The 15,773-nt window shown below is 38.8% G+C and overlaps 1 protein-coding gene across 3 annotated transcripts in view; it reads left to right on the forward strand.

Moving 5' to 3' along the window:
* The window catches only part of LOC124622019 (hsp70-Hsp90 organizing protein 1-like), a 44,492-nt gene extending 29,295 nt beyond the window's left edge, over positions 1-15,197 (forward strand). For all 3 annotated transcript variants that reach the window (XM_047147571.1, XM_047147572.1, XM_047147573.1), the window contains exons 6-7: positions 7,600-7,729; positions 14,788-15,197. In XM_047147571.1, the coding sequence (XP_047003527.1) occupies positions 7,600-7,729; positions 14,788-14,900 (243 nt within the window). In that variant the 3' untranslated portion in view covers positions 14,901-15,197. The remainder of the gene's footprint in view (positions 1-7,599; positions 7,730-14,787) is intronic.
* Positions 15,198-15,773: the final 576 nt, after the last annotated feature.

Raw genomic sequence — 15,773 nt, forward strand, 5'->3', positions numbered from 1 at the left:
GCACTGTTGGTCTAGATTGTCCCACTCCTTAATGGCGATTCGGCATAGATCCCTCAGAGTGGTTGGAGGGGTCACGTCATCCATAAACAGCCTTTTCAATCTATCCCAGCCATGTTCGATGGGGTTCATGTCTGGAGAACATGCTGGCCACTCTAGTCGAACAATATTGTTATCCTAAAGGAAGTCATTCACTAGATGTGCACGAGGGGGTGCGAAATGTTGTCCCCGAATACGAATGCCTCGCCAATGTGCTCCCGATAAGGTTGCACTGTCGGAGGGAGAATGGCATTCACATATCGTAAAGTCGTCATGGCACTTCCCATGACCACTAGCTGTGTATGTCAGCCCCACATAATGCCACCCCAAAACAGCAGGGAACCTCAACTTTTTGCACTTGCTGGACTGTGTGTCTAAGGCGTTCAGCCTGAGCGGGTTGCCTCCAAACCCGTCTCGGACGATTGTTTGGTTGAAAGCATATGTGACACTCATCGGTGAAGAGAACATGATGCCAATCCTGAGCGGTCCATTCGGCATGTTGTTGGCCCATCTGTACTCCACTGCATGGTGTCGTAGTTGCAAAGATGGACCTCGCCATGGACGTCGGGAGTGAAGTTGTGCATCATGCAGCCTATTGCGCACAGTTTGTCATAACATGACATCCTGTGGCTGCACATACAGCATTATTCAACATGGTGGTGTTGCTGTCAGGGTTCCTCAGAGCCATAATCTGTAGGTAGCGGTCATTCACTGAAGTAGCAGCCCTTAGGTGGCATGAGCGAGGCATGTTGTTCAGTCCACCCCCCCCCCCCCCCCCCCCTCTCTCTCTCTCTCTCTCTCTCTTTCTTTCTTTCTTCCCCCCCCCCCCCCCCCTTTCCATGTCCGAACAACATCACTTTGGTTCATTTCGAGATGCCTGGACACTTCCCTTGTTGAGAGCCCTTCCTGGCACAAAGTAACAATGCGGACATGATCGAACCTCCGTATTGACCGTCTAGGCATTGTTGAACTACAGACAATACAAGCTGTGTACCACCTCCCTGGTGGAATGACTGGAACTGATTGGCTGTCGGACCCCTCTGCCTAATAGGCACTACTCATCCATGGTTGTTTACATCTTTTGGCTGGTTTAATGACATCTCTGAACAGTAAAAGGGACTGTGCCTGTGATAAAATATCCACAGTCAATGTCTATCTTTAAGTGTTTGGGAACTGGGGTGATGCACAACTTTTTTTCATGTGTGTAGTTCATCCATTATTCATTTTAATTAGTTTAGCAAAATATTAAGAGTTAATCCTGTTCCCTGTTACACTCGCAAAGTAATTTAGCCATTGTTACGTATAATATTAAAAGAACTGAGTACCTTACTTCCACAGGTGACACCAGGAAGTTAATGAACATATTTCAGTCCAGGCTTTAATGCTCTGCAAGATCCTTATAATTATGTGAACATAGTTTCTGCCTGCCTGTATATAATCGTTAATTTCAATCATATTGTAGCAATTCTGCAAAAAAAAGGATGTTAACGTTTTAATCCTTGCTGCATCATAGGGCATGGAGCACAAACCCAGATAGTCAAGTACGGGACGACGACTAAGATGCATTGTTTCTTGAAGAAACCACCTCATTTGTGAGAGATTAAATAGGAAGATTACAGAAAATTCAAAGTAAGATCCTCACCATCGATTTCAACCATGCTTCTGCCAAATTTGAATGCATGTTCTTAATCACTGTCACTCAACTTTCATAGCATTCATCAAGTTACATGTGCATTCAGGATGGTGTTAAATTGTGAGCCCCACCTGACTGGGCCAGTATTGATTTAGTACTTGGTGAGCAAATCCTGATATCATAAGCAGAATTGGTGTACTTCAACTGGCCTTGTTAATTTTGGTGCTTCAATTATTGAATCAGAGATATGTGATTATTTAGAAATATTTTTCTGTCCAAAGGTAGGCAGTAAGATGTGTTAGCATAAACAGTCAATTTACAGATTCGTAATAAACCTGCCAAACCTCATGTCTCCAAAAGCAGGAACTATACCTGGTGGAACATCTTCATTATGTAGATACCTTCTAGATCTTCGCAATGGTGCTCTAAATTTTAAAATCAAAACTTACACTGGAGAGAATGTAAGTGAAACTATATCCTGTTCAGTCCTTTAAAGAGATGGAAAGGCAGAGAGAAAAGACCAATAAACTACCTGTCAATTGTAAATTTTGGGCAGAATGTGAAAATGAAAGAGAGAATTAGCCAAGTAGGAACATGCATGATTTGAAAATGTGTTGCCTTTTGTACTGGAGGCTCGTAGTACAGCCAAGTAACTTGAAGGCCAGGGGAGCAGAAATATCAAGCACTGTCCATGCCACCATACTCTTGAGGTGTAAAATTGTGGAATACTTCAGTCTTTTAGTTGTTTAACTTCGTTTAAGTATTGAGATTTCAGGTCTGTGAGGTAGTACAAAGGTGTAGTAAGGCCTTACACTTTGAGCTAGTGTTGCCATACCCCAAACCAGATGCAACATAGGTGCACTTCAGTAACTGTAACTGGGTGGTTGTAGTTGCGGTCTTCAGACCAGAGACTGGTTTCATGCAGCTCTCTATGCTACTCTATCCTGTGCAAGCCTCATCATCTCCGAATAACTATCGCATCCTACAACCTTCGGAATCAGCTTAGTGTCACTGGGTACAATTGTAAAATGTTACGCAACAGTGAATGGGTCTTGGATCCATCTCAAGGCTTGAGGTAAATTTGGACATATCTGTATTAAACATATCAGCTTCAAGCAAGTAAGAAAAATGGTTGGTTGTAAGACGAGTAAATATATTCACAGCTGGACCATAGCTCTGTGTGTGTGTGTGTGTGTGTGTGTGTGTGTGTGTGTGTGTGTGTGTGTGTGTGTGTGCGTTCCTAAACCTGAAGGACTTTGCCTGATAGCTTAGTCTTCTTTAAAATGTGCCCTTCTGATACTCAACACTACATCTTTTTGGTGAGCAGCTACCAGTCCTCATTCAAATTGTTGTTATTCCACCCCGGATGTTCCATCTGTGTTCTGAATCCTAAAGGGGCATGAAGGGATTTTCATGGAAAACGGAAAACACTGAAGAAGAAATTCTTACAGACAAATTTTATTTCATCCAGCAACTTGCTTGTTAATTGGCCAGGTGGTGCTGCGATATGCAACAACATTACGAACAAAGACTCTAGAGTTGCAGAAAGAGTGTAAAAGAAGAGAATTATGAGAGGCAAAGATAATCATTTAAGAAAATAACTGGCAAATTTTTAAACGTTCCCACCTTCAATTCACTGTTACCAGAATGCATTAATTAAACTAAAATTGAGACTCTACGTACTCAGTCCTATATGGTGTCCAAAGTACCAGAGACATTGGTTGGGTTCAGAACATCAAATGAACAAAATTATATTACAAAACCAATAGTCAATGGCCTCTCAGACCATGACATGCAGTTCCTTCTGTTAAATGTTAATACTGAACAGGATATAAAATCTGTTAAATCTGAGCTCAAGAGGGTAATCAGTAAGCCAAAAATTGATTATTTTAGGACACTCCTCAGAGACATTCACTGGACTGATGTTTACAGTGCTCATGGCATGAATGAAAAATATAACATTTTTGCTAATAAAGTGCTTACCTTATTTGAACACTGCTTTCCCCCAAAACTTACCAAGGTTAGAGCAAAGTCTACAAAGAAGCCATGGATTACTCGAGGAATAGGGGTATCTTGTAAAACAAAAAGAAAACTGTATCTGTCAATCCGAAACATTTCCAATGTTGATGCTATAGCACATTATAAGAAATACTGCAAAATATTAAAGACTGTAATACGGATGTCAAAGCAAATATATTACAAGGAAAAGATAGTCATATCAGATAACAAAATAAAGACAATATGGGATATAGTGAAGGAGGAGACCGGTAGAACCAGACATGAAGAGGAACAAATAGCATTAAGAGTAAATGATGCATTGGTGACAGATGTGTATAGTGTTGCAGAACTTTTTAACAAACATTTTATAACTGTTACTGAAAAGATGGGGTTGTCAGGTTCGGTAGATGCTGCTATGGATTACCTTAGACCAGACATTTCAAGTAACTTCCATAATATGAATTTGACCCTCACTACCCCAACAGAAATAATATCCATCATAAAATCTTTAAAATCAAAAACATCTAGTGGGTATGATGAAATATCAACAAAGTTAATTAAAGAATGTGATTCTGAGCTAAGTAACATATTAAGCTATCTGTGTAACCAGTCGTTTATCAGTGGAATATTTCCCGAATGGCTGAAATATGCTGAAGTTAAGCCACTGTTTAAGAAGGGAGATAAAGAAATAGCATCAAATTTCCGTCCAATTTCACTGTTGCCAGCATTCTCAAAAATTTTCGAAAAAGTAATGTACAGTCGTCTTTATAACCATCTTATCTCAAATAACATACTGTCAAAGTCACAGTTTGGATTTCTAAAAGGTTCTGATATTGAGAAGGCTATCTACACTTACAGTGAAAATGTACTTAATTCATTAGACAAAAAATTGCAGGCAACTGGTATATTTTGTGATCTGTCAAAGGCATTTGACTGTGTAAATCACAATATCCTTTTAAGTAAACTAGAATATTATAGTGTAACAGGAAATGCTGCAAAATGGTTCAAATCTTATATCTCTGGCAGGAAACAAAGGGTGTTATTAGGAAAGAGACATGTATCAAGCTATCAGGCATCATCCAACTGGGAACTAATTACATGTGGGGTCCCACAAGGTTCCATTTTGGGGCCCTTACTTTTTCTTGTGTATATCAATGACCTTTCATCAGTAACATTACCAGATGCCAAGTTTGTTTTGTTTGCTGATGATACAAACATTGCAATAAATAGCAAATCAAGTGTAGTCTTAGAAAGATCAGCCAATAAAATATTTGTAGACATTAATCACTGGTTCCTAGCCAATTCTTTGTCACTAAACTTTGAAAAAACACACTACATGCAGTTCAGAACTTGTAAGGGGTGTCCCAAGAGTATATGTCTAACATATGATGACAAGAAGATAGAAGAAGTGGACGGTGTTAAATTCTTGGGATTACAGCTTGATAATAAATTCAACTGGGAGGAGCACACCACAGAACTGCTGAAGCGTCTTAACAAATCTCTGTTTGCAATGCGAATTTTGTCAGACATAGGGGATATAAAAATGAAAAAGCTGGCATACTATGCTTACTTTCATTCCATAATGTCATATGGGATTATTTTCTGGGGTAATTCATCAAGCCAAGCTAAAGTTTTCCGGGCACAAAAACGTGCAGTAAGAATTATATGTGGTGTGAACTCAAGAACATCCTGCAGCAGCCTGTTTAGGGAACTAGGGATACTAACTACAGCTTCCCAATATATTTATTCCTTAATGAAATTTGTCATTAAAAATATATCACTTTTTCAAACCAACAGCTCAATTCATGGAATCAATACTAGAAATAAGAATAATCTTCACAAGGATTTAAAGTCACTTAGTCTTGTACAAAAAGGTGTGCATTATTCAGGAACACACATTTTCAATAACTTGCCAGCAGCCATAAAAAGCTTAACAACCAATGAAATTCAGTTTAAGAGAAGCCTAAAGGATTTATTGGTGGCCAACTCCTTCTACTCCATTGATGAATTTCTGAGGAAAACCAACTGATTTGTATATAAGTACAACATAACTTCTGCACAATTTCAGTGCAGTAATGTGTTCACTGAAAATTTGTGTGTGTGTGTGTGTGTGTGTGTGTGTGTGTGTGTGTGTGTGTGTGTGTAAGTATAATCTAACTTCTGCACCATTTCAGTGCAGTAATGTGTTCATTGTAAATAAGTATTACAGTAGTTGTATTACATGTTTCTTACCTTATAAATAAATATAAAACTTTTTTATTTTAAATTCAGTGCAATAGTATTTGTAAAATGACTCTTAGTGTTCATTAAAAAATGACGATCATTCCACTTGGGACCTGTGGAATGGTACATTAGCTTATTTGTTTTAGTTTAAATATTTGTCATGTATTGTTGTTTTTCTGACATGTTCCACATCCTGGAGGACCTCCTCACGACGGATCAATTGGAATGAAAGTAAATCTAATCTAATCAAATGAAAGAGGAATATAGAGAAAACAATGCTCCTTCTTGCTAATATGCACGAAGTAACCCATGTCTTCCTTGCAGTAAGGAATTGTGAATTTTCCTTGAGGAAGAGTATAGTGGAAAACAAGATCATCAAAAATGCACGAGACATTTAATAGCATATAAATTTAAAACTGTTATACTCTTGCAACAACTTGTATTCCATGTAAAGGGAGTCGTACACTTGCAATACCTGGGCAGTAAATACACATTCCTTTTTGCAAGCTGAGTGATGAGGCGCATTGATTAGCACGCTGGACTTGCATTTGGGAGGACAATGGCTAAAACTTGTGTCCGGCCATCCCAATTTTGGTTCTGTGTGATTTCCCTAAACTGCTTCAGGCAAATGCCGAAATGATTCCCTTGAAAGGACATTGCCGATTTCCTACGCCTCCCTTCCCTCATCCAATGGGACTAATGACTTCACAGTTTGGTCCTCACCCCCAAATCAACCAACCAACCTTTTTACAATATATAGTCACTTGCTATGTGCAACTTATTTGTCTTTACCCATCTTTCACAAACTGAGGTGGGGATGTAGGCGCTCTGAAAGTTCAGTCCCTCATTTGTATCAAACTTTTTTAATCTTGTGTCTGTATTAATATTGCGATTTATGATGATATGAACAACAGATGCCAGCTTAGCAGCCAAGTTGATCAGCTGTCACTCAGCACAACATGACGTATTATCACAGAAAAAGTTTATCATCACAGTGCAGTTTCTGAGACAATGTGAATGTGAATGAGTCTTTTGAAATAATGTTATCAGAAAACCTGTTGATAATACCTGGAAGCCACTGTTCAGTTTATTAAGGTCCCTGTTTCATTTCATCTGTGAAAACTGAGGAACGTGGAAGAGGTATATTTCACAGAATAATTGCACAGGCAGAAGAATGGTGTGTATCAAACGGCATAGTGGTTGATGGGAGTGATCTTTCTTTTGTAAATAGGGGTATGACACCATAATACAACACAGTGGTTGGAGTCTAGGCAGTAAGCTCATATCAGACCACTGCTCAGAACATGTGCAGAAGATGACTTACAGATACATCAAAATATTAGGAACAGAATGGTATTTCAAACATCCTAGAGACCAGGAAACATGTAATCAGGTGTACTAAACTTTCTGTTGATAGATATTTGGTGTAAGAGAAAATAGTAGTGGGAAGAGAAAACAAGTTACTTCCATCTTGCTTAGTTTATTGAATATTTACTAGAACCAACAATATATGGACAAAACATTATTGTATATTATAGGAAAGAAGTTGGAGAACAGTAGAAGTATCATGTGCCTATTGTTACAGTACAATGATGTAATTTAATTTGGAATCACTATGTAAGAATTGGTAACTCTTAATTGATTTCATAGAGTTATTTTGATGTAAACTGTGTGTATTGAAATGCTGAGCATTGACTCTTTGCTTTTAGCACCCAATCTTGATGGCTCTACTTACAATTGCTGTGGCTATGATTGGCTATGTTATTGGATGGGCATACCGTTACCTAACGAAATGCAGCCAGACTTCACTACTGGAACCACCTCCAGATCTGTTCAGAGGTAACTATTCATCATGCAGTCCGTGTTTTCACTTTCCCAATATTTTGGGGAATGTGGTTTGGTGACGTTCACAACCATTGATATTTTGATAGGAGTATAGCCTGTCATTTTCAAGCCAAAATCACAGGAATTATCAGTTTGCAAGGGAATATAAAATGTAGGTGTGCACTGAAATTTCAGAAACACACACACACACACACACACACACACACACACACACACACAAAGACACGCGCACACACACACACACACACACACACACACACACACACAGCCGTCACAACGAAAGATGACTGATGTCGAAGTTATCCGTAGTGAAAATTAATAATAAATGGGTGAGTTAACATACTGTTTCATGACAAGGGAGAGAGGAAGATTCAATGCATAATTTGAACAAAAACCTCCGTCTCTATTTATAAGGTTGCTTGCTAATTAAATTTCAGCTGCTTCCTTAATAGCACTCGAAATAACTGGAAGTGCATGCCAGAATCTGCATGTTGTTCTATTCCATAGGATGACTAGTGCCAAGACAATGTACTGTAACAGCGAATTTGTTTGGGAATGTTTTTAAGACTGCAGTTGCTATTAAAATAGCAAGTAACCTTGTAAATAGAGATAGAGGTTTTCATTTAAATTTTGGTGGAATCCTGTGCTCCCTTCTATGTAAAAAAAAAAAAAAAAGGGACAGTTATAGCTACCTCACCCAGTGATTATTAATTTTCATTGGTGATTAATTCTGATGTCAGTCATCTTTGTTTGTGTGACATTTTAGTGGCAATTGAGTAATTAGAAAAATAACAAAGCTTGCATTTTCAGATTTTTTAGCACAAGTTAAATTCACTTGACAGTTTCATGATACTACAGTTTGGCCACATCAGGTTGACGAGCAGCAGTGGAGAAAATCGGAACGAGTTAGAATATATACATTTGTCTCGGAGAGCTCCCGATATTTCCACATCTCACGTCTGCTTTCACTCAAACTCTACACAAGAGTAATTCGCCAGCGGTGTGGGAAGGAGTCGGCACTGCCTTCTTGTCATCTCTCTCTTCTCCCCTCAGCAGTTACAAAGCACGGCCAAGGCATAGCTCCTAGCTTCCTTGACAGCCACCATGCAAATCATCAATATACATGGTAAAACTGTATGTGAAAGGATATAATTTCATAGTATCTATTTTTATTTTTGATCATGATATATGTACTTTCCACCTCCCCCCCCCCCCCCCAATCCATCTTCTCCCCCCAATGAACCGTCAACCTTGCTATTGGTGGGGAGGCTTCTGTGCCTCAGCGTTACAGATAGCCGTACCGTAGGTGCAACCACAATGGAGGGGTATCTTCTGTTCAGATGCCAGACAAACGTGTGGTTCCTGAAGAGGGGCAGCAGCCTTTTCAGTGGTTGCAGGGGCAACATTCTTGATGATTAACTGATCTGGTCTTGTAAACCAAAACAGCCTTCTGTGCTGGTACTGCGAATGGCTGAAAGAAAGGGGAAACTACAGCCATCACATTCCCCGAGGGCATGCAGCTTTACTGTATGGTTAAATGACGATGGTGTCCTCTTGGGTAAAATATTCCGGAGCTAAAATAGTCCCGTGTTCGGATCTCCAGGCCGGGACTACTCAGGAGGACATTGTTATCAAGAGAAAGAAAACGCGTTCTACGGATTGGAGGATGGAATGTCAGATCCCTTAATAGGGCAGGTAGGTTAGAAAATTTTAAAAGGGAAATGGATAGGTCAAAGTTATAATGGGAATTACTGAAGTTCGGTGGCAGAAGGAACAAGACTTTTGGTCAGGTGGCTACAGGGTTATAAATACAAAGTCAAATAGGGGTAATGCAGGAGTAGGTTTAACAATGAATAGGAAAATAGGAATGCAGGTAAGCTACTACAAACAGCATAGTGAACGCATTATTGTGGCCAAGATAGACACGAAGCCCACGCCTACTACAGTAGTAAAAGTTTATATGCCAACTAGCTCTGCAGATGATAAAGAAATTGATGAAATGTATTTTGAGATAAAAGAAATCATTCAGATACTGAAGGGAGATGAAAATTTAATAGTCATAGGTGAATGGAACTCGATAGTAGGAAAAGGAAGAGAAGGAAACGTAGTAGGTGAATATGGAATGGGAGTAAGGAATGAAAGAGGAAGCCACCTGGTAGAATTTTGCACAGACCATAACTTAATCATAGCTAACACTTGGTTCAAGAATCATAAAAGAAGGTTGTATTCGTGGAAGAAGCCTGGAGATACTAGGAGGTATCAGATTATATAATGGTAAGACAGAGATTTAGGAACCAGGTTTTAAAGTCTTAGACATTTCCAGAGGCAGATGTGGACTCTGACCACAATTTATTGGTTATGAACTTTAGACTAAAATATAACAGAAGAGATATTGAATCTAATTGATGAAAGGAGAAAATATAAAAATGCAGTAAATGAAGCAGGCAAAAAGGAATACAAACGTCTCAAAAAATGAGATTGACATGAATTGCAGAATGGCTAAGCTAGAAGATAAATGTAAGGATTTAGAGGTGCATACCACTAGGGGTAAGATACATACTGCCTACAGGAAAATTAGAGAGACCTTTGGAGAAAAGAGAACCACTTGCATGAATATCAGGAGCTCAGATGGAAACCCAGTTCTAAGCAAAGAAGGGAAAGCAGAAAGGTGGAAGGAGTATTCAGAGGGTCTATACGAGGGTGATGTACTTGAGGAAAATATTATGGAAATAGAAGAGGATGTAGGTGAAGATGGAATGGGAGATGCGATACTGTGTGAAGAGTTGGACAGAGCACTGAAAGACCTGAGCCGAAACAAGGCCCCGGGAGTAGACAACATTCCATTAGAACTACTGACGGCCTTGGGAGAGCCAGTCCTGACAAAACTCTACCATCTAGTGAGAAAGATGTATGAGACAGGCGAAATACCCTCAGACTTCAAGAAGAATATAATAATTCCAATCCAAAAGAAAGCAGGTGTTGACAGATGTGAAAATTATCAAACTATCAGTTTAATAAGCCATGGCTGCAAAATACTAACACGAATCCGATACAGATGAATGGAAAAACTGGTAGAAGCTGACCGCAGGGAAGATCAGTTTGGATTCCGTAGAAATGTTTGAACATGTGAGGCAATACTGACCCTACGACTTATCTTAGAAAATAGATTAAGGAAAGGCAAATCTACATTTCTAGCATTTGTAGACTTCGAGAAGGCTTTTGACAATGTTGACTGGAATACTCTCTTTCAAATTGTAAAGGTGGCAGGGGTAAAATACGGGGAGTGAAAGGCTATTTACAATTTGTATAGAAACCAGATGGCAGTTATAAAGAGTCGAGGGGCATGAAAGGGAATCAGTGGTTGGGAAGGGAGTGAGACAGGGTTGTAGCCCCTCCCCGATGTTATTCAATCTGTATATTGAGCAAGCAGTAAAGAAACAAAAGAAAAATTCAGTGTAGGAATTAAAATCCATGGAGAAGAAAAAAAAAATTTGAAGTTTGCCGATGACATTGTAATTCTGTCAGACAGCAAAGGACCTGGAAGAGTAGCTGAATGGAATGGACAGTGTCTTGAAAGGAGGATATAAGATGAACATCAGCAAAAGCAAAACGAGGATAATGGAATGTAGTCGAAATAAATCAGGCGATGCTGAGGGAATTAGATTAGGAAATGAGACACTTAAAGTAGTAAAGGAGTTCTGCTATAAGGGGAGCAAAATAACTGATGATGGTCGAAGTAGAGAGGATATAAAATGTAGTCTGGCAGTGGCAAGGAAAGCGTTTCTGTAGAAGAGAAATTTGTTAACATCGAGTATAGATTTAAGTGTCAGGAAGCCGTTTCTGAAAGTATTTGTATGGAGTGTAGCCATGTATGGAAGTGAAACGTGGACAATAAATAGTTTAGACAAGAAGAGAATAGAAGCTTTCGAAATGTGATGCTACAGAAGAATGCTGAAGATTAGATGGGTAGATCACATAACTAATGAGGAGGTATTGAATAGAATTGGAGAGAAGAGAAATTTGTGGCACAACTTGACTGGAAGAAGGGATCGGTTGGTAGGGCATATTCTGAGGCATCAAGGGATCACCAGTTTAGTACTGGAGGACAGCGCGGAGGGTAAAAATCGTAGAGGGAGACAAAGAGATGAATACACTGAACAGATTCAGAAGGATGTAGGTTGCAATAGGTACTGGGAGATGAAGAACTTTGCATAGGATCGAGTAGCATGGAGAGCTGCACCAAACCAGTCTCTGGACTGAAGACAACAACAACAACAACAACATACGAACTTCTACATGTCAACAATTAGAAATTCTTTTCAATGCCAGTTGACACCAGATAAGGCAGATATTATTGTTATATTGAACTCAAGCACTTGGAACAAAATATTATTTTCTCTATTCCTATGGGAGTGAAAATTTTATATAGTGGCTGGAAAGTGCTGTTATAACTTATTTGCAAATACAATAGCTAGTTTTGAAAAAAAGAACGCTTCTTTGTTTGGCAAAACTGTGTCAGTGTGTTTGTATCCTCTGGTACCCAAATCAAACACAAGCACTTCACACCATCTCAGCCTCACCAGGGTCTGATTCTTCACCCTCGAGGATGAATCAGAATGCTGCTCAGCCACTGTCACAAATGATATCTTTTCAGTTACATAGAGATTATTGGAAATTTTCATGACAAGTTCTTGTGATATTGACCACCATCCAGCCAAATTCTAGTGACACATTTCTGACAAAGATACACGTTGCAAACAGCATTAAAGTGGCTTTGTTCTTGTAATTTCTGTAGAAGTGTCTTACACTGACTTTGAACGGATGATTGATACACATATTCAAAGGCTGTAACACACTTGTTTGCCACCAGGAATAATCGCTTGGTCACAGTTTCCTTCTTTTAATTTTTGTTTTCACTCAGTCACCAGTGTGCCCATGAAAACTATTGAACAGAAATATTGATTCTGAGTGAAAAAGAGTTCCTGGTCCTTTATTCCACACTGCTGAAATCCAGTGTTGGACCAGTTCCTGTCATCCACCCACCATCACGAACTCTTACAATAATACCATCTGGGAAGCTTTCTCTGTTGGGGAGGGTTTTCTGATTAAAAACTGTGTATGGTGGCAATTTTTGTCAGTCAGCCATAATGTTCAACTTCATTGTGCCGCACTGGTTTCCAGCACCACACGTATGTATTTTCACACTAGGTTCCCTTACATTATTTACTGGAGTGTTGCCACACCAAAATATACCTCTTTGGGAAAGTAAATAAAAATTTTTACCTTATAGTTGTATCACGTAACACTGGAAAGATTTCAAATTGATTTCGAAAGCCTGAGGCAGTTTTTGCGCAGTTGGAGTTCTGTGACAAACAGATTTTGTTGCATAAATCACCGAACTGACTCATACAAATGTTTAAATTCCATAAGTGAAATGTTTCTTTTATGTGCTAATTTGGATCCTTTAATATGAACCATTTCAGTTGTAACTGAAGTTCCACATTTCCTGTTTTGAACTGCAAAATCTAGCAAGTCCATGCACACACATGGATACCTTTACCTTTGCCCTTGAAGTGAACACAAACTTTGTGAACTATTAAAGTGTTTCTCTTCACTCGGATACCTCTGGCAAACGTGAACCAACCCCCCCGCCCCACCATCCCCCCCCCCTCCCCCTCTGTATGTCTTGTCTTGTTCTTCCTCCGTGTCCCACTGCCAACAGCATACAGCTTCCTGCTTTCCCTGTTCCCTTGCATAGCTGTTCAAATTCCATTGTATAACTAGGATGCTCCTTTCGCATCATCAGTCAAAACTAAATACTTTTCTCTCATTTCAACTTTGCATTTCCTTACACTGTCCCTTAAATTAGTCATGTTGGCAGATGTCCCAATACTCAAAGCCTGTACTGTTGTCTCCAAAGCACAATGTACAATATTTTGTCCCTGATAAAATGAAGATTTGTGTGCTGGTTAATGGGAACCATAGAAGGCGCATTTCATATGCTGAGAGGAGAAGAGTGGTGAGGGGAAGGCAGTGCTTGCGGCTTGCCACATTCCTGAAACTGTCACCTTTAACAGTGCACAGTAATACTTCCCATCCAAAAGTGCAGCCTAATGTTGGCAGCACTCATGGATAATCGTATATTTGTGTGTGTGTGTGTGTGTGTGTGTGTGTGTGTGTGTGTGTGTGACCCTTAGTCCTGTGGGAATTAAAGAAGGGGGGGGGGGAGGGGGAGAGATACCACTAAAAGCACTAAGTGGCCTAGTTGAAACCTTTTGTATCCAGAGAAAGTGTTAGACATGATGCATTGTATGATTCTTGAGAAGACAGAAATAATAGGAATATCAACATCAATGAGTCATGTTCTTATTTTAAACTTCAGATTCAACTTGCCAAGTGCTCTCCCATATGCGTAATTTCTAATTTAAACTACCTTCATTTTCAGTTTTTATGTGATGTCACTTTGTCCTTTTTTCAGTTTTTTCCTGTTCTGCATTGATTCACCCTATCACTTTCCATTTTATTATTGTTTGTTTTCATTATGTTCTGCGTAGATTCTTTCCTTGTTTGACAGGTTCCGTATCTAATGTCGGCACTGTCAATGAGACATTACTCTGTCTTCCTCCCTTTTTTTTTTTTTTTTTTTTTTTTTTTTTTTTTTTTTTTTTTTTTTTTTTTTTTCTGAACAAAGCAACTGTGAAATCCTTGAGTTGTCAAGCTGTCAATGTAAACTACAATTCTCATATGGGCAAGCAATTAGTTGTTTCTTGTTCACTAGCATTTATTAAACATTTACTCAATGCAGTCTGTATGTTACCACATAACTTCATCATTCATATTGCACTACTATTGCTATAATGCCCTGTTTGACTTTGGCAACCAAGTAATTGCAGGCACTACCGTTCCCTTTCCATTACTGCAGCTAACTATGTTGAAGCTATCTGTAAGAATTATCCCCCTCTCCCTCTTTCCTCACCCCACCCTTTCTCATTTACATATCTCCATATGATGAATACTTCTACTGTTGAATAATGAACATATTTTCTCTCTAGATGGTGCAAATCAAGATAATGAACAAGAATCCCAGGAAAATGGAAAGTCAGAACGGAGTCATCGGTATACAAAAGCTCAAGCTCGCCAACGATTTAAGAAAGGAAGAAGTTGAAAATTTACTGGAATTACTTATAAGTAAGTTCTATGGAGTGAAGGAGACAAGTTATCAACAAATGATGGGGCATGGTATGTCGATTTATCCTAGCTGAGGTGCTACTAAAATTCATAACGACTCAGGCAAAGTGTTCATTTGGATGTGGTTTGTGGTGTTAGATTGAGCCTTGTGTAATGCAAGGAGGATATTTATTGAGAAGTATTTAGTTATTAATAAATTATAGTTCCTTTTTATCCTGTATAACTGTTTTTGTTTACTAGTTTGACTCGATGAAATACAGACATTTTCATTGTCTTCATGTATTACAAAATCTGTAAACTTAAAAGTGACATCACTGTATTGTGATGTTTCATTTGTTGAGTACTTCATTTTAATACAAGTAATGAAGTATTTAAAAGGTAATTAGGGGCCCAGAGTCATTGGTACTTCACCCACATGTATATGGAAATGAGAAATTTGCTCCAGAGTTTCTCACAGAAAAATTAACACACTAGATAATAATCTAGTGTTATTTTTATAGTGAATGTAAAAGTATCACAAATACTTCAGCTATTAACAATGGACATAGTGACAGTATTTTAAATGGTTTTCCATAAGGCTAGGCATATCTTACCTTGAAAAACTGTTTGAAACACATTCGTTTTGCAGTTGGTTAGTCACAACGCATGCTACGAGAAACAGGAACTACTTATCTGAATGCATCATCATGATAACCATAGACACCAGTAACCGTGTTATTTTCAACCTTAAGGTTTTTATTAAAACCGTGGTGCAATGGAGGTACATTCCGCAAGAGATCAAGAATTTTCTTATTTTATTTTGTGGTATCTTTGCCGCCTTTGTAAAGCAGTGATGCAGATCCCAGTTAAT

This window comes from Schistocerca americana, chromosome 7, assembly GCF_021461395.2.
Source record: "Schistocerca americana isolate TAMUIC-IGC-003095 chromosome 7, iqSchAmer2.1, whole genome shotgun sequence".
NCBI lineage: Eukaryota > Metazoa > Arthropoda > Insecta > Orthoptera > Acrididae > Schistocerca > Schistocerca americana.